The following is a 25,180-nucleotide window of genomic DNA, read 5'->3' as shown; positions in this document are numbered from 1 at the left end:
TCCTCTCCGTGCCCTCCCTCCTCCGAGCACTGTGTGCGCCTCCTTGACAGGGCCTGGGGGTGTCTCTGCCCTTCCACCTGCCTCAGTCCCACTTGTCCATGGTCTGGCTTTCCCAGATGTCCAGACCCCTCTCTGACACCTTCCCGCGTTGCCCCCATTCCAAGACGCCCTTTGCTCTCCAAACTGCCCCCGTCGCTCCCGCGGGGATTTCTCTCCTCCACCTCATGGCAGGGGCTGAGGGCAAGGCAGGACAACAACAGCCTGCGACAGCCTCTGCGACAGCCGTGCCACGTCCGTGAGGCTCTAAACCCCACCACACAGGACCCACACCTTCCCCACAGCGGCTCGAGAAATCCTTCCACCCGACTTGCTCCTCGGGAAAGGTCTCGGTTTTTTTTTTTTTTCTACTTATAAAATGCGCTGCAGCGGGAATGTCCCTCTGTCCTAACAGCTCCTCAGTAGCTGCCTCCTCTCGTGGAGGGAGAGGGCTTTAGCTCCCTTCCAAAAAAAATCATTAACAATCTGCAGCTTCAAAGACGGGCTGTAGGGGTGTCCCGTTTTATTTGGCTGATTTCTTCCTACAGTGGGAGAGCGGAGGAAGCTGGAGACCGGCAAGGCACTCAATCACACCGAGGCCCTCCAGAAGGCCTTCATGGAGGACGGGCCTTCCCTGCAGCCGGCGGGGGGGCACGGGAGCTGCCCACGCCGAGGTGAGCCCCCCGAGCCACGAGCGAGGCCGCCCTGGGACCGGAGCCCGGCCGGAGGGGCGAGCTGATGCCGCCTACGGGAGGGGCTCCGGGGATAACCCCCCGAGTGCTCGGCCGAGCCCCCCAGCCCTGAGCCCTCCGCCTTCCGGGCCCCGGGGTGCCAAAAGCGGGGAGAGGGTCACTTCCAGCGACCTTGGGGCTCCCCTGCGTGGGAGCGGGGCTGCCCACCCTGGCTCTGCCCAAATGGGGGCCGGGGGCTCCCGGTAGCCGGGGCCTGGCTCGCTCCCTCTCTTCTGCACGGGGAAGCAGGGGCCGGGGCGGGAAAGCCGCGTCTCAGCTCTCCCCGGTCGGGGTCTCCTTCCATCCCCCCACATCGCTTTGCACCGCCAGGGCACCCCACGGAGCGCCCACCTCGGAGCAAGCCCCCTGCCCCGCCACGCGTGCTCTGCCCGGGGCGCCCCCCCCCCCACGGCCCCGCGCCCCCCCGCCCTCCTCTCCCTGCCTCCTTTCCCCTTCAATTCTTCGATTATTTCCTACCTGAAAAAAAAAATTAATCTTTTTGCCAGGCAGGTCACCAGCGATCAACAGGCTGTTGTATATTACAATGTTTTCATATTCCTCTCGGCTCCCCCTGCCCTCTACCGACTCACTGTAGATGTGACCTTTGGTATTTCAGCCCACACTCAGCAGTTGAATGGAAACAAGTTGAGCACGTTCACTTCTGATAAACATTATCCTTAAACCACTGGAGACCCGACCAGAGTAAACGAGCTTTTCCGACAGGACCACATCAGGAACACACATTGAGAAAGGGAAAGAAACCAAATAGCCAGGAGATCAGAGGCGGGGTGGAAGGGTGGGAGAGGGAAGGAGGGGGAACAGACAGGTTGGAGGACACCCCGCGGGAGGGGGGGGGGAGAGAAAAGGACGCAGTTGTGAACACAATAGTCACAGATGGAGAGAGAAACTGCCCTGGCAGCGTGAGAGAGCAGCGCAGGGTCACGTCCGAGCATCACAGCGACCCTGGGGGAGAGCTCCGGGGGCGCCGAGCGGCTCCTCCAGCCCCGGAGTGGCAGGGCCGGGCTTGCACCAGCCGTGCTCCCGGAGCTCATCCCCGGCCACAGGTCGCTTAGACCGGGCTGGAGCGGCGGCAAGGCAGGGGCCGTGCACTGGGGAGCCCGCGGGGCCGGGGCCGGTGCCGGTGCAGCGGGAGCTGGGCACGGCTCGGCCGGGCGGGGAGCGGCGGCTGCGGGGAGGGCAGGCATGCCGGGCTCCGCTCCGTGTCGGCGAGAAGCATGCTCCCGGAGCAGGTCGGCAGTTCGATGAACACACGCTCCCCTCCTTTGTTTAATTGCAGAATGAACTGAATTAGCTGCTGGATCCGGCTCTCACTAATTCAATACCTCCTGCCTTCAAAATATCCGAATGGGATACTTTTATAGGATGTGCGAATAGGGCAGCTCACGACGCCGAGGACTTGCTGAGAAGGCTTCAGCAAATGCCTGCGACTATCGCCTGCGAGCACTGCTTTCTAACGATGGCATTTGCGCGCATGTGTCTGTGCGGGGGGAAACCCTTTGCTAGAGGTGATTTGATTCAGGTTTCGGAAGCACCGCAATTTACAAGTGTGATATGCTGTATTTGTAGCTCACGTTTCAGAAATAAACACAATTACTAGAGAAAACGGTTGGTTTTGAACTTCTGCGGAGTATACAGAGGTATCCGCCGATATTGCGATCAATTAGATAAATGCTGAGGAGCCCCTACCGCCTTCTTTCCACCCAAAAGTACCTGCAACGTGCCATTAATTTCTGGATGATCTCCTGTAACATCCTCACTATTCCTCATTGGGCACTTTCACTGTGATATGAATCTGAAATCTAGCTCAATTAATTAGATTTTAACAAAACATCTCTTACAAATATTTCACTTAATATTTATACGGTGTTCATACACACCAGCGACATCAAATCCATATTTAACTCGCTGTTTTTTCGTGCGCCGCGGTGACCGTATTATTTCTTTTCATGTTTTATTTCATTTATAGAGCCTGGATCTTCGCGAGTCTATTAAAACAAACAAACAACAAATCTCAGGAAAAAAATGATAAATTTGTGGTTGGAGGTGAGAAGCCCGTGATTTCTGCGTGTAACGCGATGTACGTGTGTTGTATATGAGAGGCACACACACGAGCTCACAGATCGGGATCCGCACACCTAGTGCCAAACCAAACACATCTTCCACATACACAAACACGCCGTGACCCACACGTACTTTAATTCCTACCAGCTTTGTCTGTTTTTCTTTTAACTGTTAATATGTCGCAGTGTCTTTGATAAAGTCGAAATCAGCTGCAAGAGGCTGACGTTTTAGAGTTAAGCCCAGCGCCACATTTAGTACGGGGACTAAAACGAAACCCGCGGGGGGCTCTGGCGGCCGGGGAAGAGCAGCCCCGGTGGCTGGGAGCCCCCTGCCCGTCTCCTCAGGCAGAGGAGATGCTGCAGCCGATGTCCCGACCTCTTTGCGGTTTCCCCCAGCAATAACCTGCCTGTCGCTGCTCGCTACCGTCTCCTGCACCACCCGTGAACCATTCGTTAGTTAAAAAGAGCTTTATTGCAAGGGGGCTGAAAACAAAGAATGCCTCTCCCGTGTCTGCGAGCAAACGCGGGAGCCCCTCGTCGGTTTCGGCACACCTTCCTTTCCCGGCAGCGGGCTGGGGAGGATCCCCCCGGCTGCCCCGACGGCTTTCAGCGGAGGGGGCAAGGCCGGGCCGGCAGCAGCCGCGGTGCCGCGGGGCTGGGAGCCCGGCGCTGCGCCCTGCCCGACACGGCACGGCACAGCACGGCACGGCACGGCACAGCGCGGCCCCCCGACGGCTCCCGTCCCCTCGGGGCTGCCCGCCCGCCCCCGTCCCCTGGCAGGGTGCTGCCCTACCACAGCGCCAGCCCCGCTCAGCACCGCCCCGGCATTAATTGCACTTGGCGTGCAACTTACCGCCAGGCAGGTATTAAATAGGCATTTCTATTGTACTGGGGAGCCAGGTGCCGAGCACGCCTGCGAAAGGGAGCGGAAGGGCCGCCAGGCCCGTGCTGTCTGTCATCTCCCCTGGCCACTGGGAGGGCGGCTGGGCCGCCGGGCCGCCCCCGGGGGCGGGCTCGGGTGAGTGATGGGCTGCGGCGCCCTGCCCAGCCCAGCCCTGCCCACGTTGCCCTGAGGTTGAAATGCACAAGTCAAGGCTCTCTCGCCGGGAAGCAGATTGCCTTGTGGCCCTTTTTCCTCGCGCCCCTGCCGCCTCGGTGCTGGAAAGCAGAGAGCCCGGTGGGCTAGGGCGGTCGGCAGCGCGAGAGGCTGGCAGAACGCCTCGGGGCTTAGGGCTCCGCTCGGGATTTAGGGCAGCCTCAGAGGTGTCCTGCTCAAAGGAATGGGTAAGTGGCTGGAAGCTGCAGGAGGGTTCAAGTGCTGTCAAGAGAGAGGGAGCACCCGTGCGCCGTCATGTGCCGCCGCAGCTCCCTTATTGACTTTGCTCGTGTTCCTACAAGTTGTAAGAACGCGCCGAGGGTCAGGAGCAGGGAAAAGAGAAAGCTAATGACTGCTCGGTTTATTATTAATGTTATTAGGCGAGTGCGAGGCAGGATCGCAGGCGAGTGGATGGCTGGAGCCTGTGGCACGTTGTATATTATTCCTGACACCGATCTGAGCAGTTAACATTTTAGCACGTTTATTTTACAGCCTCGTGTAATTGTGCTGTTAAGAGAGAGGCGCTAACAGCACCAGAAATAAGCTTTAAAATGTTCGTCGCGACCAGGCTTTCAGAAGCACCGAGTTGCCCTCGCCTCTCCCAAGATTTAAAAGAATTTCCTCAACTACTTTTCCTTCCTCCCCCTCCCCCACGGCTTTGAAAATGTTTTTATTTTTCTTTTCTTTTTATTTTTTTCACGTTCCTCTTCCTGTGGCAATAAGGCTGACTTGCTTCTTGAGGCGACTTTTCGTCTCTGGAATGTGCTTTTTCAGAATATGCGTGATGCACGATCCGGAGAAATGTGACATTTGTTGCCACGGCTTTTCTTTCTTTCGTTTCTTTTCTTCCACTTTTGTCTCGCCTTCTCCTTTTTTTTTTTTTCTTTCTTTTATTATATATATTTTTTTCTTTTTAATTTCGGGGATATTCCGCTATTTGAAAGCAGCGTGAGTGGAGTGTCCGGGGGGTCCCCAAGCTGTGACAACTGCCTTCTGGTGACGAGTCGTTCAGACGCCCCCTTCAGAACCATTGGCCGTGTCCGACGGGTGTGTTTGTGTGTTTGCTTGCAGAACCTGCCTTCGGGGAAGTGAACCAGCTCGGTGGGGTGTTTGTCAACGGGAGACCCCTGCCTAATGCCATCAGGCTCCGGATTGTGGAACTGGCGCAACTGGGTATCAGACCGTGTGACATCAGCCGGCAGCTCCGCGTTTCCCACGGCTGTGTCAGCAAAATCCTGGCTCGCTACAACGAAACCGGCTCCATCCTACCGGGGGCTATCGGAGGCAGCAAGCCTCGGGTCACCACCCCCACGGTGGTAAAACATATCCGGACCTACAAACAAAGGGATCCGGGCATCTTCGCCTGGGAGATCCGGGATCGCCTGCTGGCCGATGGCGTGTGTGACAAGTACAACGTGCCGTCTGTCAGCTCCATCAGCCGCATCCTCCGGAACAAAATCGGGAACCTGTCTCAGCAGAGTCACTACGACTCCTACAAGCAGCACCAGCCACCCCCACAGCCCGCTCTGCCCTACAACCACATCTACTCCTACCCCAGCCCCATCGCCACTGCGGGAGCCAAGGTGCCCACCCCCCCCGGGGTGCCCGCGATTCCCAGCACCATGGCCATGCCCCGGACGTGGCCGTCGTCCCACTCGGTGACGGATATCTTGGGGATCCGCTCCATCACAGACCAAGGTGAGGAGGGGGGGACGCGGGGCCACAGCGGGACAGGGCCGGAGACTCCGTTCCCCGTCCCCTCCGAGGCTCGGAAAGCGTTTTCGCGGCTTGCCTCGGGAAGCCTCTTGCGTTTTCCCCCGCCCCGAGCTGGGCACCGAACTTACCGGGGGCCGTGCCCTGTGACCGGGGCGCGTCGGAGGTCCGGGTGGGAGCCGCGGACGTACTAGTGAACGGGAAATACCGGCCGTCACCGGTGGCGTTGTGACCCGAAAAGTGTCGACTCCGGCTTTGGGGAACGGCCCCGGGGTGCGGCGGTCCCAGGGCCCGCGTGGTTCCCGGTCCCGGTTGGGACGGGGCTCGCTGCCTCCCTCGGGTCGCAGGCGCCGCCTTGGCGTTAGCGAGCAGTCCATTTTCTCTAGTTTTCGCAATCAGGCCAAATTTGCTCGGGCAGGAAGTTCAAATGTCACCTAATTGCTTTAATTCTGATGCTGTATTTTCCTTCGAAGCGGTGGTCCAGGAAAACGAAACCCCGAAGATTTGCTCATTGTATCCCTTCCACCTTCTTTTTGCTTCTCCGGCTGGAAACTGTGTCATGTCTCCCAGCTGCTCGCTACGCTTTGCCGCAGAGAAAGGGACATTTTTTCCACTCCGGTCTCTGCCAGTGAACTAACAGTGAATGTGGTTAAAACAACAGTCTAAAATAACCTTTGCCTACAGCGATCTCTGTGTCCCACTCTTCCCTCCCAATTAGCGGGGGGGTGGGGGGGTGATTTTTGTTTTCATTGCGTTTTTAAAGGCAGTCGTCCGGTTCCAGCAGCACTTCAAATGCAAAGTGATCCTTTATGTATTGCAGAATAATTATTCTTTCCCCCGAAAGCTGGCGTTTTTTCCAAGCAATACATACTCACATAAGTATGTTTTATTTATACAGACATACGAATTTTTGCCCTTCTTCGCCCTTTGCTTCACGGTACGCTGTTATCCTCAGACCGCGCCGGCACAAACAAATATGTTTCCGAGTCGGCTTTAAAAATACACGTCTGGCAACCTCTGCTCTGTGCTAGGGAGAGGTAGTGTTGGCAATGAACATTAAAGAGAACGAGAACATTACAATCACATGAGAACTGGAGATTTTTAGTGAGTTCCTCTTTTATTAACACCACATTGGCAGGCAGGCCTCTGACAGTACTGCCGGGTGTCTCGGCATCTCCCCCGTCTCTCTCAGACCTCGGAGCTGCACACATCTTTCTGCGGTGTAAAATCTCCCCCCCTCCCTACCCGGCACCGACCTGGGGCTGCTGAGCAGCCGATGCCGCAGATGGGGGCTGCTCGCCCTTGATTTATAGGATAAACTGACCTTGCTGACACGGAAAGGAAGCCCCTATTCATGGGAAAGTGTGAGATCAGCAGAAAAGGGCGCTCACCGAGAGAGCTCAATTTCTTAAGACAACTTCAGATTTGTGCCTTTTCCCCGGCCTCGGCGCGGGGCCGAGCGGGGTGCTGGGGCACGGACGCCTGCTCCCACGGCGGCCCGCAGCCCTGCACCCTCCTGCGGGGCTTGGAGGGGCCGTGACCCCCATCCTCTCCCCCCCCCCACCCCGGCTCCCGGCCGTGCCCCGTATTTCCGTGCGGCAGCTGATGTGCATAAAGGACAGGGCTTTTCTCCCTTTGTCTTCTTTCTTCCCTTTGCTTCATTTTTTCTTGTCTTTATTATTATTAATTTATTATTATTATTTATTTGTTATTATTATTATCGTCTGTGCGTTTTGCTTGGTTATTTGCTTTGTTTTCTTGGGTTTGGTCCCAACCTTGTTTAGAGCCTGGTGCGCTGGGCAGGGCGTTGGGGTTACTTCTCTACCAGGGAAGACGCTTTGCCCTCGGACACGCTCGCACACATACGGGACAAATTAATCCTGGAGACCCCAGGCGGGGACCCGCGCAGCGACACGGGGACGAGCCAGCTCTGGCCTTGGCCGCGGATGCTCTTCCATCAGCTGCACCAGGGGGAGCGGGGAACATCACCGCCCCCCCGCCCGCCTGCTTCTCCGGTATTCCCCCCTCCAGGGGCAGCCGGGAGACCCAGCACGGTACAGGGGGCACCTCTTAGGCCTCCCCTTAGCTCTACCCCCCCGGGGAGCGGGGCCGGGGTTTGCCCGCAGCAAGCCGCCCCTGCCTCTAATCCCCTCTTCCCTCCGTGTTTCCCGCAGTGAGTGACACCTCGTCTTACCCCAGCCCCAAGGTGGAGGAATGGAGCAGCCTGGGCCGAAACAGCTTCCCCCCCGCCGCCCAGCACACCGTGAACGGGCTGGAGAAGAGCTCCCTGGAGCAGGAGGCCAAGTACAGCCAGGTAAAGAGAGAGGGGCGGCCGGGCGGGGGTGATGCTCCGGGCCTCTGAGCTCGGCTCCGGGGCTGCGGCCCCTTCCCGGGACTGCCGCTCCCGGTCTCAGGCCGGTGTCGGCCTTCGCTGGGCGGCTGCTTGGTTTTTTGGGTCGTGAGCCAAAAACTCCGCACGGAGGGGCGACGTCGGGAAAGAGCCTCGCTGCAGCCTCCGCTGCCTCCCCCAGCACAGGCGGCCGCCAGCCCCCCCGGGAGACCCCGGCCCGCCTCTCTCCCGGGTTGTGCAGCGGCCGCCTGGCCCAACCCGCCGAGTAGACATCCGAGAATCGCCGCGCACCGGTCCCCGCCGCGACCGGTCCCGGCCGTGCCGCCCCCGGGGTCTCTGCCCCCCGCCGCGCCGTGCCGAGCCGCCCCCAGGCCAGGTAAAGCCGGGGGCGTCCCAGGGCGCTGCCCACCGCCGCCCTGGTGGCCGCGCTGTACTGGGCGCTGCGCTCGGTAGGCAGGGGAATAATTCGAAAATGAGGTGTAATTGCTTCCTACATTAAGCATTTTTAACCGCTTAAGTAGACTGCGAATTTCCTACATTTTAATTGCAACACAATATAACTGTGACTTAACAAATCTCTGTCTAAATCCTTGTACTTGCTAATCAAATCTCATGCCAGGAGAAAAGCTATAAAAGACTCAACTGTTGCTAGTTGGGAAAGCACAGGCTTTAAAAAAGAAAGAAAGAAAAAAAAAAACATAAAAAAAAAGAACTTTTTCCATCCGATGGAAACATTTCAAAATGTAACACAGGTTTCTCAGAAACGTTGCCTTCCCTGCAATTCATTTGTTATAGCTGTAATGAATTCGAGGAAAAACTGTAATCTCCACTTAGCATGCCACTATTCAAGGACAGAGGCTTTGGACATATTTGCTGAGTTCTGTGCCTGGTTTCGGACTCCACGTTGAGGAGGTTTTTGTATCTCCTGTTTGGTGCTGAGTAGCCGAATCAGACCCTTTCACATTGTTGAGTCCAAAGTCCATGAAGTGCAATGAGGTGAAGGAGGCACAGTTGGACATATCGTAGGCCACAAAGGTGAACAATCACTTTTATATATCCTGCCTTACAAACAATATTCTGCTATTAATGCGTTATACTTGCTTTGTATTATGTTTTTCTATTATCCCATTATTATTTTGTTCATTGTGTATTTCATAAAATATGCACTGCACTCCAGCCATGACTGTGCAGTTAAAGCTAGAATTAGATTTAGAATTAACGTTAATATTCACTCTTCCACAATTTTCTTTAAAAGCAACAACAAAAACAAATCAGAATAATTTGTTAGGAATCTTGCTAAAATTGTGGAAATACCTTGCCATTATTCTGTTGAGGATGGCTGAACCGTGGCTTTCTTGTCTTAAGCGCCAGTCTGGGCCATTCACTTTCCAAATGAATGATTGTACTGAAATAGTCACAGAAAGTGGTTCATAGATTATAAACCTTTGGAATCTCATTTATCTCAACAGGCACGTTGAGAAACAATATCGTGTAAATTAGGTTATTTTCAGTGCTGGAAACTATTTCAGTGTTGGAAACTATTTTTTATCTTTTTTTCACTCTTGCAATATTTATGCTTTCATCTTGATAATATATCACTATTCTATTGTCAATACCAGTTTTGTTTTAAAGTTCTGTTCAATCTGAAAGATTGCCTGATAAATGTAATTTAAACATATTCACTATCTAAAAATGGAGCAAATTTCTATTAATAAAGTGGAATTCATTTATCAAAATACATTGTCCAAAGAGTTTTGAAGGGCATACAAACAAAAAAGCATTTATCGAAAAGGTCATTTTCTAAGATATGCTCATTAAAGAAGATAAAATGGAGATTTCCCCCACAAACAATACGTATTAATAGAATTTGGAAATTTCTGAACTATACACCAATCTATTTATTTAGTATTCAGACTTGCTTACTAGAGAATGTATTCAAAGAAAATTAATGCCAATTAAGGATGTGAAAATGTGATTTTTTTTCAGTTTTTGTTTTCTTATTTTTTTGACAAAAGATTTGTTTCGACAAGGTGCAAAGTGAAATTTATGAACCAAATTCTTGCTACATGTAGAACTGACTTAGCTGTCTGTTCGCTGAAGCACAGGGAACCTGGGGTGACGTTCTGTGACAGTTAAGTCTTGCCAAAGACGCGTCCTTGGATCTTTCCATAGTCTTTCACAACATGTACTGCTTCGGATGTAAATAGATGAGCAGAGGGAAGGAGAGAACATTGGTTCATTTATACAGATCCAGCAAACAGGTAGCTGGAGTGGTGGAAAATGGAGAAGCCATAGCGATAATTTACATGCCAGAAGGATTACAGTGAAATAGGCTGTGCCTTTGGACTTCAGGGTAAAAGTTATTTTCCTCATCTCCTCTGTACAAAGCTCATTGTGAACACTGTGTCTTAAGAAGGCAGACAGCGGATTTCCCCTGGAGAAGAGAAGTGGCTGGTCTGTAATACTTACTCCAGCTTTATATCTGTATAACCAAACTCAGCGGAGCCTACAGCAGGAGTAGAGCAGCAGGGAATCGAGAGAGTGTGTTTTACTTAGGCTTTCCAGTTACACAACAGGAGCAGAGGGAATGTGCTCTGAAAGCACTTTAATGAAGGATTCTGTGGGACCTGTAGGGAATTCTGCTGTTTCTAACTAATATCAGCTATAAATTGTAAGCATCTGCAGCATTCAAGACAGATTCACCTGCCCACAGCTTGCAAGCAGCTCCATAGCTTCTAGGTGGGTGAAGGACTTGCTCCTCCAGCCTTAATCATGGAGGATATTTTACCTCTCAAGAAGGCCCCTGGAAATTCCCTCTGCATGAGCAAGACTAGAAAAATGGAGCCCGAAGAACAAAATGTTCTGTACTTTTAAACCATATACATTTGCACCCTTCTTCTAAGTGAAACGCTTGTTTCAACACATGGGATCCTGTAGCCTTTTGTTCAGGCAGAGCTCCCATTGAACTCCCACACTTGTCAGCCAGGGCTGATCTCAAAAACCAGCTCAAATGGCTGCTTTTCCTCCCCTGCCCCACATGCCAGTGGCAATTCGGTCTGGGAAAGGATTGCGCAAAAGAGGCAGGAAGGCTTTAAATTTTTGCCTCAGCAATATGTAGTCACACTCGTTTAACATGAAACTGAACTGAATGTAGAACATTTTTCACGTTAAGTGTTATTAATTTCCTGGTGTCGCTGGGCCTTTGTTTGCAATGTTGTTTGGTATTTGGGCTTGGGGATTTTGAGAGCTCTGCCTGGCAGTCTGTCATTCTGCACCAAAAACTGCACAGGAAGTCACAGCAATGCCTCGTAAAGCTTCTTTTCAATTTTAATTACCTGATGCCCAAATTGTCATTTCATTGTAAGTAACCGCATTACATTTTCCCACTGCAATACTGCTACACATTTCTCTTGTCATACAGCGTTGCAAACAGAGCAACTGTGAATCAGAGAAAACAAAAAGGAAAATAGATTTTTCTGAGAGCTTGACAGTTTTAGGTCATACATGTTTCATACAGAGCTCAGTTACATTCCACTATTTATACTGAGAGGCCCATTCAATGTGGTGTTGGGGGGAAGGCTTTCATGGGTAATTATATTATTAACACAAAGAATGAATATTCTGAGCATTTTATGCATTAAGCAGCTTATACTAATGGGTGCATTTGAAAAACAAATATCAGCTGAAATCACTGGAATTCACAGCCGTTTGTACCCTGCATTTGAAATGACACTATTTAATAAGTATGTATCATATTTAAAATGCAGTTTTCAGCCATCTTGTACTTGTGACTTGTTGGACTAACCTCAGGGACATGTAAAGTGAAAGAACTGCAGTTTGTACTTGCACATGTATGAAAATACAGAAGATCTGGCATATGCCTATACAATTTGTTGAGAAGCAAATGGCTTTGGAAATATTTTTTCTCAGAATTATTTTTTTTGTGTGCCTTGCAGGAAGTAGATGCGCACATTGCCAAAGGGAGCTGATACTCATTAACAGAAATATGTTTGTAACTGGGATCTAAGAGCAAGTGGTTGTTGCAAGCTTGCTTATGGAAAGGCTGAGCTGTTAGGAGGCCCAAAACCAAACCTACTGGAGTTGCTGAAAACACTCGTCTTAATTAAAAGGGGTTTGTGAACATGCCTCAGGTGACATCTTCCTCTGACATACTGGGCAGACCCCAAGTAGCAACCCCTTCACCTCTGCCTCAGCAAAACTTCCTCAGCTGTTACTGCCTTGACTTTTCAGCTTGCTGGGATAGTGCCTCTTGTTCTTCAGTTGTGTTCTGATTAGGCGATCATGAGCTCCATGTGCTTGCAGCATAAAAAAGAAGGCTCCATTTTAGGGCAAGCAATTGAAAATAATTGTGGGTGCAATTCTGGACAACTATTTACATAGAAAGTATAGGCAATGTAAATATTTATTTTATTTTCCTGATCTTTGACTGTAGATGACCAATGAACTATATATGTGGTGGCCAAAGCATTTGTAATTGTTTTTATTTACACTACTTAGAACCTGTGGCATATAATTACTTCTTTGGGAGCAAGATGACACTGTAACTTTAAATGTTATGGCCAGTTACATGACCGTTCTACACAGATTATTTATGGCAAAATTTCATTTGCAGATTGCTTGTTTGGCATCTTATTTTCTAACTCAGGATTCAGAGATTTGGACTCTTATTATGGATAAGTGTAAAATCCATAAGGTTAAAGGTCTAGACTGCCTGCTCCCAATCCATACCCAGGGAAGGGGCTGGTATTAAGGAGAGGGAAATATTAGTTTCCCTGACGTATGACCGAGAATTGTAAGCAGAGTTCCTGTCTGGTGCAAGGGTTCTCACCTTGTCTTGGAGACTCAGGTTCTGTCTTATTGTCTCCAGACCAGTGCCTATTATTAAAATATTTTTACTTAAGGTGGCTTGTTTGAGGTCTAGGCATCCATGTCAATGCATGTTGTGGGTGAGGGGGATGAGCTGATCCCACTACATGCACCCGATTCCTTCCCAGGTGATCTGGATGGCACCCCATTCGAACCCCATTTGTGAGACCTGCCTCTTACTGGCCACCTGCTTCCACGGCCAAAACACAGTGCCCTGTCCACCAACCCACATGGCTTCAGGGCACTCCACCCGGATGAAACTAATAAAGAAAGTCAGAGAGGTGAGTGAATGGTGTAATGACACTCAAATTGCACGCTGAGCACCCTCTGCTCAAAGGGCCCCAAGCAGCCAGGAGCTCTGCTGTGACAAACAAGACCATGGACTGGAAAGCAAGAGGTGGGAGATCCCTCACTCAGCAAAGGAGCAGAGTGTTGGGACAAGGGGACCAGATAGGATTTCATCTCTTCAGTCTTCTGGTACTTGCAGGAGAGTGGAAAGTAGATAAAGACTGTACAGGGTGTTTGAAATTGTCTGTTGTGGCAATTGATAGTTCGTTTGGGATTGCCTGTTTGCCTAATCATAATGACGATGGTCATTCAATGATTGATGGGCTGTGATTTCACCTTCCTTAACTTGATAGCTTCCCAGTAATGGCCTCTACAGCATCAGAGATTTGTTAGACAAAGGGAGTGCAGTTTTGCCTCTCCTTAAAGAGGACAAAACGGGGATGTGTCCTGTTTGTTCCCATATTTACCCAAGGTCCAGCTAGAACGAAGCTCTCTGATGTCTCTGTGTCTGTAACATCTCCTGCCAACCTCACAGCCTCAACCTTAAATAACCTTAAATAACCCAATATTTAAATACTTACACCCTTTATTTAAATTACAACAAATTGTTAATTATATTATATACAGAAGGCTTTTTTTTTTTTTTTTTTTTTTTTTTTTTTTGTGGAGCTTTTTGCTAAAAAATCATAGTTTAGTACATCATTGTAGAAAGAACAAACGTTTATTCTTTTCATTGTATTTGCTTGTTTAATGTCCATAGTTGCCCTGCCCGACTCCGTATTTTTGCCAAAATACCAGGGGGGAATTGTTGTGCAAATCTGTTCTAAAACTATGGGAATCTGTTCCTAGTTCCTACTCAGGGGAGTTTGTTCACACGGCATGGTTTTTCCTGAGCTTTTCTTTTGTCCTAGTAAGCACAGTATATGTGTCTATGGGAGGCTAAAGTTGTGTCTTCGTTATTGCAATCGAGCTTTGTTCTCAGAGAAAATAGATTTTTTTTTTTTTTCACATTAGTTTGAGGTAGCTCGGTTGTGAGGTTTGCTAAATACCAGAAGACAATCCAAGAGCCAACACTTTCATTGAAAAGGCAGTGACTTCCACTTACATCGTCCTTCCTAAACTGGAATGGAAACCATTCGGTGAACATACAGCCCTTGCACAATACTCTGCTTTTGGGAGACATTTTAGGCAGGCATTGTAGTGTGTGCCCGGTGTGCCGTATGAGGTAGAAATCACTTCACTGTGAAAAACCACCTAAAATAATCCTCTTCTGAAGAAGCATCTAAAACACTTGTTCCCACTTCTCCCTCGCACTCAGGTTTTCCTCAGTTTGCTTTGTCTCGTGTCTTTTTCTCCTGCCTCTTCTTCCCTCTGCTGTTTTTGTAGTGGATTCCTCAGGTTGTTTTTATCTGTTTAAGTCTTTGTGAAAGAGTATTTTTTTTTCTTCTGTTGTAGTTTGTTTTGGAAAAGATGTAAAATGCCCCTGGCTCCTTTAGGAAAGGATCAGTGATAGTGTGTAAATTCAAGTTATTTCTATTTCCAAAAGTGGGTTTTTATTTCCCCGAAGAGGTTGAGATTTAAAATTTGATAAGAAAATATAATTAAGAGTGATTTTGATGCATGTCGCAAATATAGTTAAAACACTCAATTGATCCTATCTGATTTCTGTGTTATTCAGTGCAGCTGGGTTTGCCTACAAGTAAAGGAAACAACTTTAAGTTAATAAAAAAGCACATTAAATGCAGGGAATAGGATCTGCTCATTATTAAGGGAATGAAGTTTTATTTTAGAAGGAAGTAGTGTGATTTGCTCATGTGGTACAGTGTAATGCAAGGACTATTGAATTTAGTAATCGGAAAAATAGTTGTAAAGAAAAAAGCATCAGTGTAAGAGAGATGATGTAGGATTGGATAACTAATTATGTTTGCAATCTTAACGCACTTAAGCATGCATATAACTCTGTTTTAATTGTGCCTTCAAATAGAATATCAGCATGCAACTTACAGTGAAAGAGGGATCCTGTAACTCCCCATCCTTGAAAGTTTTCTTCCTATTTTTCAAAGCCCAGACTTCTGGGAATCGACCCAGCTCAGTGGAGCGACAGACTGACTGTAAATATCTTGCCCATGTGTTATGTTAAAAGCTCCTCAATTCCAGTGTGTTACTGCTGCCCAATCTTTATTGAAAATTAGGGCATATATTTCAAAGTAATATCCTACCTACAAAATGTTCCCCCATCTATTCAAGGGTATTTTGGACATCACAATTATTTGATGAAAATGTTTTCACTTTTCAGAGTCCATTCTAGTCTCTTCTGCTTACAGCGGCATTAACAGAAAATGGAAGTGGGAGCATGTAAAATAGAATAAGTTAATTCATATATGAATATGGATACAGTTTAATAAATGCTATGAAATAAAAGCTATGAAAAGATTTTTGGAAAAATTTTCAGTATTAGGAAATGTCCCTAAACTGTGGTTTGCAGAATCAGCTCTGACTAAGTTATCACATGTACTCTGCCATCTTAGCAATTTTATTATTATTTTTTTTAAATTAGATTCTGAATGAAAAGTTATCATGAACTGGATAAATTTGTTCACTGCTCAATTCTGTAGCCCTTATTCTTTAGGTTACTGTGACTTACCTGTGTGAACATGTTAATTTCAGGGGGATGATGATGAGTGTTTGTAGGATCATGTCATTTTTCCCATTGAAGTACTGAATAGTAGCTTCAGAATTTAGGTCTAATTTAGGTAACTACAATCTGTACCAAAATATTTTTAAATGTCATTCTACTATTCTATTTTTAAAGTTATCTTAAGAGCTTAAAAGAAACTTAGGTGTATTACTTATATCTTTAGGTAATGCCGTTTTCTGAAATGAGATTTCCATTACATGCCTGCTGCTGATGTTTTACTTGGAAAATTTGTTTACTCTTCCCCTGGGATCCCATCTGTTGGTTTGATTTATAAATCATATTTAACCTCCAATTAAAAAGGGAGATTTAGCAGGTTTGCTTCCTTTATGTTTGTAGTTTGCATTTGATTGCTCCTAGTTTTGTTGTTGTAACTGTTTTGACTGATTATGTGCACGTCACTACGAACATTAGATATCCTCTGGGTTTTTAGGCAATTTGCTCTTCTGATTGAAGGACTAGATATTCAGCTCAGTTCCACGCTATGCTTTTCCTTTGCTGTGGAAAAAATGACTCCTCCAGTAGCTACCCTGTAGTGTGTTTTCAGGACATTCGGAGAACATTTGGTGTTTCCAGAAATTGTTTAAGCTTTTCGTTTTGAAAAATGAGCAGCAAGAGAGCATCTGTTTGTGGAGCTCTGGTAGTGCTGCTGTAGTTAAGCTGCTGCCAGCTCTCCATTTTGTGGGGGAGCTGCTGCTTTCAGTAGCGCTGTGTTGATGCCTCCACAGATCTGTTTCATTTGCTCTCGGGGAAAGGCCCTGGGCTGGAGGATAAAGGCAATCGCTGAGCTTGCTGATCCAATGACAGGGAGGGTTCCTTCCATCCAAGGCAGGTTAGAGTTAGGAAATACGTATGAAGCAGCAGCCTAACTCACCAGAGGTGTGTTCCTCTGTGACACAGGCAGAACTGCTGCTGGTTCCTGCAGGGGAGCTTGGTCTGACTCACTGTCCAAGCTCATTAGGGCTGTCAAATTAGCTAGCTTGGTCTTGAAGCCAAAGTTGTTTCTCCAGAAACACTTTTTTTTTTTCTTTTCATAAGTGTTTTGAATACTTCCACAAAACATACGCTTAGTCAATATAGAAAACTATCTCTGTAAAACAATATTGTAGCAATTGCATTACAATGGGCAGATGACTCAAATCATTGGAAACAATTACTTTAAAATAGGAAGAATCATTTACATTCTTTTGAATACTTACTGTGGAGTTAGGCTATAAAACTGAGGTGGCATCCGCCTCACGTTTGTATTTATGTAAACTTGGAATGAGGTCATTCACATGATTGTTATTAATAATAGCTAACCGAAACGCAAGTTTACAATTTGGAATGCTGTTTCTGAGAAAAATTAAGTGACTCTGGGTCATCTTACGAAACATTTCCTACTTGTGAAAGGATCACAGGGAGATCATCTAATTTGGATGTTCATAGAACATATCTAGCAAGCAAAATGCAGAGAATGAAAAGCAGACAAGGGATGAAACAAAATGATGTCACTCAGTTACAGAGAGATATAGAATATAGATATATCTATATAGAATTTGAATTTATACCTGAAAGTGGAATCTAGCTTGTGTTTTATTTGGTGTTAACATAGCCAAGGCAGAAAAAAAAGTCACATTGCTTGTCTGGCATGGCTTGTTTAGGACGTTTGTGAAGAAAGTTTATATCCTGTCTCCTAAAATACAGGAGAGGAGGCTGAAACTGTATGGCAAGTTACACCAGCACAACCTTCTTAACAGAAATTGAGTTGTGGGGGGCTATCTCAGGTTCTGACTTTTAGGAATCTAAACAGCTGGTGGAAATTATTTGTTCCAAAGACAATCCCAAGCAGGCTTGGGTCTAGACTTGCTTTTCAGCTACCCACCCCTTTATATCCCAAATCCAATCAGACTGAAAACAATGTATTGTATCTAGAGTGTCTAAAAGTAAAAGTCATTGGGTTAAAACTACTGAGTCAACTCCTTCACTGGTGAAAATGCACACAGTCATTTGCTTCAGCATCATCATTTTATATCACATAAAATGTCACTTTAAGTCGCTTTGGCTTTGTATTGTGTCTTGGATATTCCTTTGACTTGCACTGGTGCATATCAGCAGTAACGCAGTACAACAGCACGAGACTGAACTTGTGATCCTGACCCGACAGTTGTTATGCAGGTATCTTTGTGAGAACATGTTTGACTGAATTTACAAATCATTTGGAGGTCACGTGTTGTAGGTTGAGAACGCAGCTCTAAAATTTGGAAATACTTATTCCGTCAGTTACTTCAAAACATCGGTAGAGGCAGCAATGCAGAGCAAATATTTCCCTCTGGTCTTTGTAGAAGCCAGGCAGTAAAGTACTGCAAACAGGAACCCTAATCATTCCCACAGCAGAGGTTCTCCATCAGTTAGAACTACATGTTTGTTTGTTTGCTTGCTTTTTAAATTGTTTCCCTTGAAAGGCAATGGTTTAAATTAAGGAAAAAAAATGTTTATAAAACTTAAAAACAAGGTTCAAGAAGCTCTGCATTTAAAACAAGTTCTAAGGGTTTTAAAAATTCATAATCACAATGGGGTTTTCGCACTCCTAATTATGAATGTTTAGATTTTGGTGTTCATTTCCTCTGATTGAAATACTGCAGGATGAATTATTCATCCAGTATATACAGGCTTGTGGAACTTAATCCCCTCCATTTATTTTAAGTGAATGTCGTGTTTGTAAAAAGTGCCAGATTGACAGACAAGATTCAACCCTCCTGATAACCTACACATTGTATCTAAAGCTGTTTAGAAGCAAAAACCATTGTGGTTAAAATTATTGTACCAAGTCCTTCACTGATGAAAGTCAGAGATGAATTTATTTATTTATTTATTTATTTTAGTAGCACAGTTTTAAGTCATGCAAGGTGAGGTTTTCTCCAGCCCCTCAGTTTTACATTTGGACTAGAATAGGCCTCTGTCTGCTTTGCCAGGAGAGCTCAAACATCTGCTGGAGCAGAACCATGCTCTGTGCCGGGCCAGTCCTTACCCACCCCAGTGCTGCCTGTTTTCTCGAGACATTGATTGGCATTCATATCTTCATGTCTTCGAGCAGTAAAGCTTTGTAACCCTGGAAATAAAATGAGAGTGATTCATTTATTCAGTGAGGCAGAGACAATAGCTTTCAAGTGTTGGTGGCCTCTGGCAGGTCACAACTAGAGGTCCCTACACAAGTGTCTCCATGTTTTGGCCTCTGTTTTTAGGGCAAGATCTTCCTCAGATTCCAAACAGTTAGATGCCATGAAAACATCAGTTATCACAGCTGTGATTTAAGAAAAGCATGCCCCTCAGCATGGGGTTTGGCAGGGCACAGCCCAGGGACCCTTCCCAGCAGGCTGTGTGTACAAGACCTTCCTGTTTTAGGCAGAAGGAAAGTGAACTGTAGAGACAGGTATTGTGTGACACAACTCTGACCAGAGAGTTGGCGCTGGTCTATTTTATTTACACATGTAGACATAGTCACCATCTTTCTTTCTCTCTCTCTCTCTCTCTCTCTCTCTCTCTCTCTCTCTCCATATATATATATATATTTGTTTGGATATTTGTCTGGAGGCAGTTTAGGGTTGGATGTAACAGGAATTCATTTTTTGAGGACAAAAAGTTGCCTTTCTCACTGACGGCACTACCCATACACACTTGGCCTGTGATAGCAGCGTACGTAGAGATGCTTGGCAAAGCGATTGCATCAAGTGCTATTTCAACTCGGCATAAGTCAGCACTGCACACAGCTTTGAAGGATGCAGTCATAGCCTAAGCACTTATTTTTCCTCTGATGAGGTGCTGTTAGAGCATCTGCCTTTTCTAAAGAGTTTTAGGAGGAAGCGCCAGTGTTTGGAGAACATCCTATAGCACAGCAGTCTGTATAGCATATGGGAAGCATTTCTCTTCTCCATGGCAAATGGGGAGCCTGACTTTTCCCAGAGCCACCTGTGATAGAGGAGAGCAGCCACAATGCAGGAAGCTGGAGGGACATGTGACTTCTCTGTATCCTAGGAGGAATTCTTGCAAAGGCACAACCAAAGGACATGACCATTTGTGCTGAGGAATCCTACTTAAATCAGGGCTTTCATCCTTGAGCCCACTGCTTGGCACCAACCTGCTTGGAAGTGGGCAAGCCTGGAGGAGCAGGGTGGCATTACAGAGTCCAGACAACCTCTTCTGAGACTCAGGGGCTGGAGGTTTGGCTGTCCTGTGCTGCTGCACTGGCTATGAGACTCCCCAGGGACTTGCCCCAGGTCTTTTTCCAGCCCTCTGTCAGGGTTTCTGTACTTCTCCCTGCAGTATCGCTTTAGGTTGTGGGTCTTGATATCCCAGTGCTACAACCCACCTCTAATGGCTCCTGTGAAAAGTTTTTTGTTGCTGTCAGAAAAACTAGAGAGGTGCTCTTTTCTTGTTTCATATGCTGCTGAAAAGCATTTGCACAATAGAAGGGTCAGGGAGCTTAGAGAACAGCCGCTATATAGGACCTGTTGTACTTTTTACTTTCTGGTAAATTCAGTGAAATAATTTTCCACATGATTTAAGAAGTGTACTAATTTACAGTGCAATTATTTGAGGGTTTGTATTAATTAGTATTGTTGCAAACACTGATATTTAGAACCAAGGCTAAAGTGTAATTCTGAGACACAGTAGGGGATGTGTAATTGGAGTTGAAGGTCAGGTCACATATTTGGATTTTCAAAAGAATAAGGCAAGTTCAGCCTCAACAAAGTGTTTATGGATTTGGAATGACAATTATGTTGCTGCTGCTGCAGCTGTATGTTTTGTACTAATTAATATCCCTATTTGAAGCTTATGGCTGAAATCCCCTCACTGTCTCCTGCTGTTTTAGATTGGTGTACACATTTATATGGACTCCAGCAGCATTACTGCTTGTTTTCCCAAGTGGCAATGAGAGGACAGTCCAGCCAGTGGAACTGAGTTACACTGGTAGGAAAAACAAACCTGAAACTAGGCCAGCATTGTTTATGGAGATAAATACTGGAAATTTAGGCAGGTGCAATCTAGACATTGATAAGCGAAACGTTAACATTGAACGAAGTTTTAGCAGGAACAAAAGTCTGTTTAATTTCTCAACTCTGCACTGTCCGGGTTATGTCCAGTTTTACCAGGTGATTAAATCTCTGCAAAATTGGCAGACATGACATGATTTACTGAATTGATACTTGCTCTTTCATATCCAGATAGAAAATCTTTCAGGGAAAAAGATACCACCAGAAATCCTAAAACATAAACAGTACACAAATCAAAACCTAAGTAAGATAAATGATCCTGTTTTGTTCCTTTTCTGCTGAAGAAACATTTATAGGGTGTGAAATAAACCACTGATATATATATTTTTTAAATTTAAATAAGGAGTCATTCATTGTGAAATCCTACCCTGGTAGACTGAAGGACTCTCCCTTCTTTATTTAAATAGAAACCCTTCTCCCTAGCCTAGGGAGGACCTAGGAAAATAGCTTGCAGGAAAGGACCCAGCCCTGTAATTGCTTTGTGCACAGAAGCCTTATTGAAACCTGGAGAAGCTGTGGGCAAAGAACCTTTGCAAGGGTATATCCAGATACCTAGAAAACAGATTTTAAAAGACATCATCAGTAATAATACTACAGTTCTGACTCATGCTCTGAGCAAACAGTTACCAAAGAGTTTCAGATGTTCCCATCCCCCCAGCTGCTTGTTACCTTTCCGCTCCAGGGAACATTTGTGCCGGGATCCATGCCCACGCCTGCCTGCTGCAGCTCAGGGCTGAGCCCTTTGGGGCTGGGGCAGGTGAGGTGCCAGGATGGGTCCATCACAAATAGATACAGCACTAGCTCTTGAACATCACCAGGAGATGCAACCATGGAATTAAGGAGTCCCTGGCATTGCTGGTGGAAGGCAGGTAGGCTTACGAGGAGGCTACTTTCATACAATCATTGAATATCCAGAGTTGGAAGGGACCCACAAGGATCATCGAGTCCCACTCCTAGCTCTACACAGGACCACCTAACAATTAAACCATAATAGTAACACAGAATAAAGCTCAGTAGTTCTTGCCTTGCTTTTTGTATGTGTTCCCTAAAGTGTAAGCAGCTGGTCGTGGTTATGGCTGGGTTCCTGGGAGGGGTGTGTGGGGCTGATGCAGGGTAGCTGGTCTTACAAGCAAAGCACAAAGGGGCCTCACCACCACAGAAATTGAGAGGAATGATGGTGGGTGGCTCTCGGCTGCTGTCACATGGGCATCACCAGCCATGGTTCTTGTACAAAAGCCTCAGCAGCTTCTTTTATTGCAGATAGGTTTTGTCTTAGAATCATAGACTCGGAATGGTTTGGGTTGGAAGAAACCCTTAAGGAGCATCTAACTTCAACCCCCCTGCCATGGGCAGGGAAACCTCCCACCAGACCAGGTGCTGAAAGCCCCATCCAGCCTGGCCTTGAACACCTCCAGGGATGGGGCATCCACAGCTTCTATGGGCAGCCTGTGCCAGTGCCTCACCACCCTCACTGTGAAGAATTTCTCCCTTATATCTAAACAGTTTTACTCCCTTAGAAACATTTCTCCCTTTCCTTTCAGGCACCCAACGGCCTTCCAGCTGTCGGCAGTTTCGTGTCTGCACCAGCCATGCCTCCTTATGCCACACCAGCCCAAGTCTCACCGTACATGACATACAGCGCGGCCCCCTCCGGCTACATGGCGGGCCACGGCTGGCAGCATGCCGGAGGCACACCACTCTCCCCGCACAGCTGCGACCTCCCCACCTCACTGGCTTTCAAGGGCATGCAGACAGCCAGGGAAGGCAGCCACTCAGTCACAGCCTCTGCTCTCTGATGCAGGAGCTGGTGTCCAGGACGAGCATCTCCGGCGCCTGGCTCATGGACTGCTCTCCTCGTGCTGGCGGTACCGGGCATTTCTCCTCCTGACTTGCATCCCATTGGACTTTCGGGATTGAAAGAGTTGAAGGCAACACCACAAACAGAGGGGAGTGTGCTGACGTCCTTGCACTCTCCGAGTAAAGATCTTGTGTCCCTCAAAGGGCTCGTGGAAACTTGTCTGACTGTTCTCTGGTCAAACCACACGTATTTATTCTTAATCACCACAGACTTGTTAAATGTGCAATTGTTATTAAGATTTGTGTAGAAATCAATAAAGAAAAATCATCACAGGAAATTCTGCTATGCCTCAAATCAGCAATGGTGGCTTAATAGAAGGTATTTGCCAAAGACCTGTCTTTAGAGAACAAACCTCCTTATTGATGAGGTTATGCAATCCACTGCTATTAAGAGATCACATTTTTTGTTGTTTTGTTGAGTTTTGGTAATCAAATATAGAACCAAGGCAATGTGCAGCTCTCAGATTCTTCTGGCATTTCATCATCAGTGGCAGTAATACATTAGTACTTTTATCCATTTGTAAATATAGGCTTTTGACAGCATTTGTTTTCACTTCCCAGTACATTTACTTTTTTTTTTCTTTCTTTTTTTTTTTTTTTCTTTCTTTCTTGGAAGTTAAAAAGGTGACTTTCTAGCTATTTTCTGTGTCTTTGTGTGGTGGGGTGATAGCCTCAGGTGATGAAGTTTAGGTAAGTTTTTTTCATCATGTTTTTGTGTGAGGTTTCAGCATCTTATGAAATACAGTTATTTCTTTAGCAGAAGATTCAAAGGCAAAAATCCAGTCAATAAACACTCCCCAGTTGCACCCAGCCTCCCATGTTCATGAAATACTACATCCATGTTAAGTACAGAAACAGAAATGGGTGGAAAATATCTGAACAAAACTGAATTCTGAAGAGAAAAAAATGCTGTTAGTGTGAAATGTGCAAGGATGCTTACAAAGCCATGTAAGTTAGCAAAACCACTGTGAAACAGAATCATACTGTCATTGTCAGCTCACTTGTGTTCAGCATTTTTGGCCCCAGGATTATGGTTTTTTTTTTTTTTTTTTTTTTTTTTTAATTTAAGAAGTTGTCTTTAATTTCTGCTTTAATGATTGTAAAATATGGCTCTTGGTAAAGTTTACAATGTTGTTCTGAATCATTTTTTTTCCCTTGTAGGTATAATGGTGGTGGTGCTACAAACACAGATATTATTTAATATTAACAAGTTCCCTTTCTAGATTTCTGTATCCAGTGGCAAGTACTCTGTCCCAGTTACCTTGCTTTAAACCTTCTTAACTTCTATCCCAAGAGAGCTAACATTCTGATCTTCGAAAATTTACCTGTTTTCCTTGGGCAATAATAAAGTTCTGAATATTATTCCAGAATGCTTTCCACATGCTGTAGGTATGTTCAGAATATGAACATGGAAAAAAATATTAAGATTGGTGTGAGATGTCATATCCTTCATAGAATGTTAATATATTGTGTATTTTTATAAATGTTGTGCAATAGCTTGAATTACAGCAAAGATGGTTAAAACAAAGGAGAAAACGTCATTCTTCAAATATTGCTCTATCTACATACAATATTAAACATTCATTCAGTGGTAAGGTAAACTACAGTCCTCTCTTAAAATACATTCCTCTCTTTGTAGATTTCCAGGTTTCATCACTAGACAACAGTGGGCAAATTTTCCTAACAATAGAAGTAATCAGTACAAATGTTGTGTACAGTAAATCCACTGAAATACAGGTGGAATCCACTTATTGCAGCCATCCTTGCTTTTTGCTTTAAAAAATAGTCAACTGAACAGTATTTCTGTAAAGAACACAGGTATTGTATTATGGCCAAAAGGAAAGAAAGATCTGATCTTGAATGTGATCCCATACTCTCAGGCCTCAGTACAGGAAAGGAATTCTACAGCTGGTTAGCTTTAGTGAGATGCTTAAGCCATTGCTATTCAGTAGAACACTTTTTAAAAGACTGTTTGCTGGAAACCACTACTTGCAATGAAATTTGCACACAAGTATATTTCCACACTGCCATACTATTAGTAAGGTGACTGATCCTATTCTGTTTTTACAAGTTGAAATAAGATAAAAGTTTATGCAGCCTTAACACCATGAAAAAGAAATTGGTTTAACTGTAGACTGTCTCTTCACTAAAAATAAAATAGGACTTAAAGACAAAAAAAAAAAAAGGAAAAGATCATGAGCCAATAACCGATTTAGTTGACAATAGAATTTTAGCTTTCAACCTTTTCTTTCCTGGACAATGGAATTATTGATAAAGTCTACCTATTGTTACCCATGCAACACAGACAATATACATCTAAAGAAAAAGTGATAAAAAGATAAAAGACAAGCAGCCTTCCAAAGCACAGATTTTTGAGCTCCAAGGATTCACAAACCTGGAATGAAGTGCACCT

General features: G+C 46.1%; 2 protein-coding genes across 3 annotated transcripts in view; one reads left to right on the top strand and one right to left on the bottom strand.

Annotated features, from left to right (window-relative positions):
- Positions 1 to 3,788: 3,788 nt before the first annotated feature.
- PAX9 (paired box 9) lies at positions 3,789 to 24,956 on the top strand. The gene is made up of 4 exons (XM_027457584.3): positions 3,789 to 4,132; positions 5,016 to 5,642; positions 7,832 to 7,971; positions 22,452 to 24,956. The coding sequence occupies exons 1-4, from the start codon at positions 4,129 to 4,131 to the stop codon at positions 22,704 to 22,706; spliced, it is 1,026 nt and encodes a 341-aa protein (XP_027313385.1). The 5' UTR covers positions 3,789 to 4,128; the 3' UTR covers positions 22,707 to 24,956.
- The window catches only part of SLC25A21 (solute carrier family 25 member 21), a 259,220-nt gene continuing 252,862 nt past the window's right edge, over positions 18,823 to 25,180 (bottom strand). For both annotated transcript variants that reach the window (XM_072038477.1, XM_072038478.1), the window contains exon 10: positions 18,823 to 18,968. In XM_072038477.1, the coding sequence (XP_071894578.1) occupies positions 18,838 to 18,968 (131 nt within the window). In that variant the 3' untranslated portion in view covers positions 18,823 to 18,837. The remainder of the gene's footprint in view (positions 18,969 to 25,180) is intronic.

This window comes from Anas platyrhynchos, chromosome 5 (genome assembly GCF_047663525.1).
Source record: "Anas platyrhynchos isolate ZD024472 breed Pekin duck chromosome 5, IASCAAS_PekinDuck_T2T, whole genome shotgun sequence".
In the NCBI taxonomy this organism is placed as follows: domain Eukaryota; kingdom Metazoa; phylum Chordata; class Aves; order Anseriformes; family Anatidae; genus Anas; species Anas platyrhynchos.
Note: the sequence above shows the minus strand (reverse complement) of the source record. Positions and strands in the feature narration are given on the sequence as shown.

What these genes read in the sequence shown, in the direction of transcription:
- PAX9 (XM_027457584.3), top strand. An exon ending in CCGCTCCATCACAGACCAAG is followed by an intron (nt 5,643 to 7,831) that starts GTGAGGAGGGGG and finishes TGTTTCCCGCAG; the next exon opens with TGAGTGACACCTCGTCTTAC. An exon ending in AGGAGGCCAAGTACAGCCAG is followed by an intron (nt 7,972 to 22,451) that starts GTAAAGAGAGAG and finishes CTTTCCTTTCAG; the next exon opens with GCACCCAACGGCCTTCCAGC.